This window comes from Eubalaena glacialis, chromosome 19 (genome assembly GCF_028564815.1).
Source record: "Eubalaena glacialis isolate mEubGla1 chromosome 19, mEubGla1.1.hap2.+ XY, whole genome shotgun sequence".
NCBI classification, from domain to species: Eukaryota; Metazoa; Chordata; class Mammalia; order Artiodactyla; family Balaenidae; genus Eubalaena; species Eubalaena glacialis.
This window is the reverse complement of record NC_083734.1, coordinates 57337443-57344666: the sequence shown is the minus strand read 5'-3', so window position 1 is coordinate 57344666 and position 7224 is coordinate 57337443. Positions and strand designations below refer to the sequence as shown.

Below are 7224 nucleotides of genomic sequence, written 5' to 3'. Positions count from 1 at the left end.
AAACTAGACCTTGTCTGAAATGTGGGGTGGCCATGACTGATTAAGATTCAACCCAACTCCCCACCACCACCACGCCCCCCCACCCCCACCCCAGTGCCCTCTGGCAGGTTGTACAGCACCAACCTACAAACACCTGGGGGAAAGCAGTTTTTCTCTAGACCCTGAGGTCTTTCCCCAGGAAGGGTGGGGCTATAAGGCCCATTCACGTCCCCTCCCACCAGCCTTCCCACCTGCCCAGACCCCCGCCCAGGAGAGGTCAGAGACTTGGGGTGGTCCACAACCCAAATGAGGTGGTTACCCCCTGCAAGTCGGGACTCAGAAGTTGCTCAGCTAAGCCCCCCAGCTTCAAGGTGAGAAAGCTCCCACAGGGGTACCTAGTGCCTTGACCATCTGGATGCTTTTACCTGCCCTGTTCCCTGTGGAGGTGGGGCCCTCAGGGAAAAGCTAAAGAAAGATGGGGAGCCCCTGACCTGTGCAGCCCTCCTTGGACTGTTTTTACCCATGAACTGCGTGGTTTAATCATCCCCTCGCCTCTCTGAGCATCGGTTTATTCTACCAAGAGCGTTACCTTCAAGTCAGCGTGAAATCAGCTCCTGAAACCAGGCATCTGGTCTACCACCCCTCGCCTGGATTCCACCCAGCTCCAAGGCCGCCAGCGCCTGGCCACCCAGGGGGCCACGGTAGGCACCTCCGCTGGCCATGCCACTCCTAGTCCCTCTGGCCCATCTCTGCCGGGCCTGTATTTCCCGATCCAGAGGCCTCAGGGACGCCGAGCTTCCCGCCCCGGGCCCCGCTTGGCTACTTGGGGATCCGGATGAGGGGGTGGTAGACGGGCTTCACGATGAGGTGCAGGTGCAGGGCGTTCTCCACCAGGTACTCGGAGTTGCGCCGCTGCAGGTCGGCGTGCGCCAGGAAGTCGCCGGCCTCCTCGCTGCTCTGGTGAAAGCTGTAGGCGTGGCGGACCAGCAGGCGGCCGTGCTGGCGCGTCCCCACCAGCACGGTCTTCTGGAAGCTCACGCCCGCCGCGTCGCCGCCGCTGCTGGCCGGCGTGACCACGAGCCGCGGCCGGCCGTCCTCGGGGCGCGCGAGGGGCAGCGCGGTGCCCGCGGCATCCGCGTAGACGGGCCGCAGGCTGACGGGCAGCCAGCGCGGCGAGAAGAGCACGTTCCACGTGACCCGGCGGCCCGAGTCGTGGCCGCTGGGGCCCAGCTGCGTCTGGAAGCTGGTGCTGCGATCGTCGCGGGCCGGGTTGTTGATGACCCACGGGGCGCCCCACGCGGGCGCGAGGTAGTTGCGGGGCAGGAAGGAGCTGCCGTTGACGTCGAAGAACTTGGCGTAGTGCAGCGGCGAGGCGGCGTGGAACTGGTAGGCCTGCAGCAGGAGGTCGGCCACCGCCGGGCCGTGGCGCGCCAGGGCCGCCGAGCGCGCCTGCAGCTGGAAGAGCTGCGCCGGCGGGATCATGGGGTAGCGGATGGAGCGCAGCGCCCGCTCGGCCACGGCCGGGGGCGGCCGCGCGCGGCCCAGCCACGCCTCCAGCGCGTGGAACAGCTCCAGCTCGTCCTGCAGCACCAGGTCCGAGCGCGGCAGCAGCTGCGCCAGCAGCTCGGGGCTCACGGCGCCCCACTCGGCGCTCCCCGCCACGGCCGACAGGTTCCAGGCCAGGAACTGCAGGCAGCTCTGGCGCAGGGCCTCGTCCCCGGTGCTCACGGCGTAGTGGTACCAGCCCACCGCCGGGCCCGCGCCGCCCGCCAGGTGCGCGCGCATGTAGTCGGCCACGCCCCGCTGCAGGGAGGACACGCCGTACTTGGCGGCCAGCCTGTGCAGCGGGATGGCCTGCGCCAGCAGCACGATCAGTTCGCCGCAGTAGAGGTACCTGCCGGAGAGGCGCAGAGATGGGGCGCGGTCAGGGCGGGCGGGCTCACCCCGACCCCACCCCGACCCCACCCCGACCCCACCCCGAGCCGCTTTCTGGGTCCAGAGGGCCCCGGCCTTGGTCAGAGAGCATCATGGCCAAGGGCGCCAACAGAAGGGCCCTCCCACGCCCATCCGACCTCACCGCCTCTTCTTTCCGTTTCTCGTGGGGACATGGAAATAGCATGCATGTACTGAGCACCTACTAGGTGCCGAGCTCTGTGCTAGAACAAGACAGACGTAGCTCCTGCCATTGCGGGGTTTACTGTCTGGACTCATGTGCCGCCAGCTGCTTGCTATGAGAGTGGGCAAGCCATTTAACTTCGCTCTTTGCCTCTGGGACTAAAAGATGTTTCCCAGGCTCCCTTAGAGCGAGTGCGGTCATGTGACTAAATTCTAGCCAATGAGATGTCCGCAGAGGCACAGAGTGGGATCGGGGGAAGGCTGGTTAAATAGAACTGACTGGGGTGGCGGGCAGACCCTTTGGCCCTTCTGTGTTATCCCTCTTCCCGTTGCCTGGAAGTTGGAAGCAATGACCCGAATTCTGCAGCCATCTTGTCTAAGCCGTTAAATCAGGGTCACTTTCTCAGACTAGAGTGTGAATGGTGCCCCACTAGCAGGAGGCAGGAGATGGGGCAGAGAGATGGCTAACCTTTTTAGCTCCCTAGCCCTCTGGTTCAAAACGTGGCCAGACACCAAAGCCACCCGGAGACATTAAAATAAGAAACGACTGCTTGGGGGACTTCTCTGGTGGTCCAGTGGCTAAGACTCTGCGCTCCCGATGCGGGGGGTGGGTTCGATCCCTGGTCAGGGAGCTGGATCCCGCATGCCGCAGCTAAAGATCCCACGTGCCACAACTAAGACCCGGCGCAGCCAAATAAATATTTTTTAAAAAAGGAAAGAAACGACTGCTTGGCCCAACCCTAGACGGGAAGCCCAGGATCCAGGGTGGGGCCCGGGAATCTACAGTTTTTTAAAGCTCTCATGGCCAGATTTGGAAACAGCTCTGAGGGTAACTGGTAAGTGACATGAAACCACACAGAGCTTCCAGGCAAGGGCGGGGGAGTCACGCTGCACTTTGCAGGAGTGCAGTGGAAGGAGGGAAGAAGGAGGTGGTCGCACGGTCATCCTAATGACATCCAGGGAATGGGCATGATGTCTGCTAGGAGCCAGGGCTTCCATCGCCCTGTGAGTGGAGAAGCCAGGGACCTGGAAAGTCCTGAAGTCTTTCCCCACCTGATGAACTTGTCAAAGACCGCAGCGCCGTCCCGGGGCTCCTGCAGCACCACCTCGCTCTGGTTACTCAACAGCTCCCGGAACAGCTCGCTGTGCAGTCCCAGCAGCAGCCGGTGGGCGTGGAAGACCCGGACCTCGTCGGTGCCCGCAGCCTGGACCCGCAGCACCACGTCGCTGGCATTGCCCTGCCGCAGCAGCTCCTGCAGGCGTTGGAGCAGCGTCTGGGAGTGGTTGATGGAGGTGCCCGTTGACTCCCCGCCGACATCGGTTTTCTGGGCTGCAGCAGGAAGGAACACGGCACAGCCTGAGAAGGGCCCCCGGCAGCATGCTGGGGTTGCAGAGGGACCAGCTGGAGATGCATGTGGTTGGATGTGGGCAGAGAGCAGATGAGCCTGGGGCGGCTGTATGCTCACCTGTTTGTGCCCGTGAAGTGCGTGGATGCATGTGTGTGCACACAGGCACATCCTGGGTGGGGAAGCTTGTAAGGCTGACCCTGAGCAGAGCCTGAGAGGATGGATGCTGTTGGAAGGTGGGCAGATTCCTGGCGGGGAGAGCTCGTGACCCAGCATGGGACAAAATGTCCAGAGCTGGTCTCCATGATGCCAGACCCCTAGGCGAGGGTCGAGGAACCTCTTGGTTCCCGCCCTTCTCGCCTCCTGAAGAACTGTGCGCCTCACCCCTCGGAAGAGTTGTCCAAAGGAGAGCAGTGACTCACACGCTGAGCACTTACTACAAGCCAGACACGCTCCTGGGCGCTCAGAACAGCACAGTGAACAAACAAGCCGGGTCCTTACACTCATAAAAGCACAAGTTAGCTCCTTAGACAGGCGATAAATACACAAATAAGCACTCTAGTTTTAGATTGTGATAAATAAGGGAGGTGATAGAAGTGGGGTGGCAGCTGCTTTAGGTGCAGGAATCAGAGACAGGCTCCCTGAGGAAGTGATGAGAAGGAGCCAGCCAGAGGCCCTGGAAGAGGATGGGCTCGGCAGGCTGGGAGGGGAGCGAGGACCTGCCCTAGCCCTGGGTGGGCGGGGAGGGGCTGAGTGGGAGAGGAGGCTGCAGCCTGGAGGGGAAGCTGTCTCCAGGCCCAGCAGCCCTCCTGGGTCCCGTCTACACTGGCCTGCGGGAGACCAGAGAAAGCACAGAGGGCCAGCTTGCCCTGGACAGGACTCTCGGGGTACCTGTGCCTTGAGGCTGGTGTTCCCCCCTTCCAGGCTGGGCGCGCTGGGCCCTTCTCTCATGTTTCCAGGGATACCGTGAGGGTCAGCTGGGGACATGCCCTCGGTGACAGAAAACTCAGTGACAGAGAACACTGCCGGCAGCTTCTCCTAGCGGAGCACAGCGTGAGGAGCTGACAGCAGCAGATGGGCGCACCCACCCCCCAGAGCGCACACACACGCACACACTCACACACACACACACACACACTCACTCACAGTCCCGAGGCCCACGTGCGCTCTTGGAGAGGAGACTCACAGGAGAGCAGAGCATCTTTGTGTAAGCAAGAGGGAGACAGAGGGAGGAAGAAAGGGTGAGAGAGGCGCCCGAGGTTATTTCCCAGCCCCGCCTCTCCAAGCTGTCACACTGAAGGCCCTGAATGCTGATGGCACCCCACTCCCCTCTACCTGGGCCCAGCTGCCTGGGACAATGGACAGTGGAAGGGTCTTCTTGTCGTTGAGACCCCTGCCTGCCTGCCCAGCCCTCGGCCCCTCGGAGGCAGGCTGCCCTCCTCCACGGAGCTGTGTGATCAAATCCACTCTGCGCCCGTCCTGGCTGGCTGGACACCGCCCCCTCCTGGCCGTGTGTGACTAAAGCCGGAAGGTCCTGCCCCTTCTCCCTGCCCCCTGCCCACTCACCTGCACGAGTGACCAGGCCCACTAAGGTCAGGATGGCCCAGAAGCTGGCCCAGGACCCAGGTTTGGTGTAGCCCAGCCTAAGCATCTTTGTGCCCGGCCCCCAAGCCAACTGGAGGAAGAGCGGAGCCCAGACCTCTCCACTCACATTCCTCCTCCTTATATAGGGTCCCGCCCAAGGGGATGGTGCCCTCCCTTCCCCGGCTGGCTTCCCTCCCACCGCCCAGCCTCTGCCGTGGATTGGTGGAAACGGGCCCCAGCTGTTGCCCAGGCAACGAGTTAAGCCAGAGAGCAGCAGCCCCAGGGGCTATTGTGCTGCCCGTGGGCCCCTGAGGGGGACAGATCCGGCACCCTCCCCCATAGCTCCTACCACCTGGCACAGCTAGTCATTCCTCTCCTGGGAAGTTTAAGGCTCTCCAAAGGGCAGGCAGAGGTCTCCAAAACCAGTGGCCGCCACCAGCCCAGAGGGTCGCCAGATCCCAGGCGCAGCCTCCACTCTGGCACAGAGCACGAGCTTGCCAGCGTCAGGGCTGGGGAGCCATGGTGAGCCGGCTGCAAAGGAAGGGCCTGGAAGAGGAACACGGCGGCAGCTCAGGCTCCCACCCCTCCCCCTCTCCCATTTTGGGGTGGGATAGCTCTCCAGAAAGGAGGGCAAGGGTCTCAAATAGGGGCCCACGGGGTAACTGATATCATTTTCATGTTCTTCGTTGAAGAATGTTCCTGGGAGGGTGATGGGCCTTTAGGGAGATGGGGACTGTGACCATCACTCCCCTCACCCAGGGTCAAGGTGAGCTAAGATGGCAGGGCTGGGTGCAGAGGAGCTGCACCCGACCCTGTGCACCCCTGGACGGAGCACCCCTGCCCAGAACAGAGCTGGCCGCCTCGCTGGAGGCTGGTCCTCGGCAGGCATCCCACCCCCCTGCCCAAGCAGCCCAAATCCAGGCATGGGGACTGGAGATGCCTGGTCACTTCCTTCCTTTAATTCACCTTCCCAAGAGGTGAATGGTTCACCTTGTCGGAAGGCTTCTTTTACCAGCTTCTGTCCAACGTCCTAGTGTAATTTTTCACATCTCAGAGTTCCAAGGAGACACACAGCAGACACAGTACCCCACCCTGACAGCTGGAGAAACAGGCAGAGAGCTAGGTGGCCGTTTCAGCTGGGTTAGTACAGAGGAGAGCTCTTCTAAGGACAAAGGAACAGAGAGAGGAGGGTGGCGTCTAGAGCCCAAGGGGTGTGTGTTATGGGTGGGCAGGTGCTGGGGAGGCCTCACCTTTTCCAGAAGCAAGTAGGGCCTGGCCCCGATCTTCATGGGAGGGAGTCCTTCCAAGTTGATGAATTGAAATGGTGGAGGTGGGGTGTGCTCCTGAGAGATCCAGCTCAGAGTTTCTCCCGAGGCTGGGTCTTTAACTGGGGATGGGTGGGAGCCCGCCCTCCCTTGCTCTCTGGATGCCAGGGACCAGCTCCATGCATTGATTTCTGCCCCAGGCTGGCACGGAGGGACCCAACAGCTCCACCCCCATCTCTGGAGCCACAGAGAGAGCAGGAATTGGGTCTGGCACCTGCCTCGTCCGGGTTGGCAGAGCTGTAGCTGTCCAGCCCAGCGGAAACCCCTCCCGGCTGTCCTGACCTTCACGCCTGGTTCCCCTTGTCCAGATCCACCATCCCTTGCCCACTGGCTGCCCGCCTGCCCTTCCCGTGGGCTGCACCACCTCCCTGGCCCCGCTCAGCAAAACAGAGCCTCAGTGTGACGGGGGTCTGGGCCTCTGAGGGCATCCCGGCTTCCATGTGCAATGCTTTCCGATAGGAATGTTGATGGTAAAAAGATGACGCTAAGAGAACCCACTACTCAGAAAATGGTCTTAACTCCAGCCTCCTGAGGCTCTGCATCAGCCCCTAGAGGTGTGGCTGCCTGCACTGGACTCTCCCACACTCCACCTAGGAGCCAGGGCACCTGTGTCTTCTCAGCATCTCGGCGATCGTCATGTACACCCCAAGCTAAGGTCTACCTGCTAGAATTACATGGATGGCATTTCAAGTGTGCAGGGATCGGGGAGGCCCCAGGTTACCAAGAAGACTCAGGAGGGTCACCTCTGACTCCCCATCTCTGAGAGGCTCCACCTCTGACTAGCTCTAACTTCTGTTATCCCTGAAACCCCTCTACTGATTTAGAAACTGGCTTTCCAGGAATACGCATTCTCTGTTCTCATTTTCTTAGTCTGA

At 61.6% G+C, this 7224-nt stretch overlaps 1 protein-coding gene across 1 annotated transcript; it reads right to left on the bottom strand.

Annotated features, from left to right (window-relative positions):
* Positions 1–264: 264 nt before the first annotated feature.
* Positions 265–5098, bottom strand: BTBD17 (BTB domain containing 17). The gene is made up of 3 exons (XM_061175187.1): positions 5007–5098; positions 3148–3424; positions 265–1873 (listed from the first exon to the last, which is right to left on the bottom strand). The coding sequence occupies exons 1-3, from the start codon at positions 5089–5091 to the stop codon at positions 799–801; spliced, it is 1437 nt and encodes a 478-aa protein (XP_061031170.1). The 5' UTR covers positions 5092–5098; the 3' UTR covers positions 265–798.
* Positions 5099–7224: the final 2126 nt, after the last annotated feature.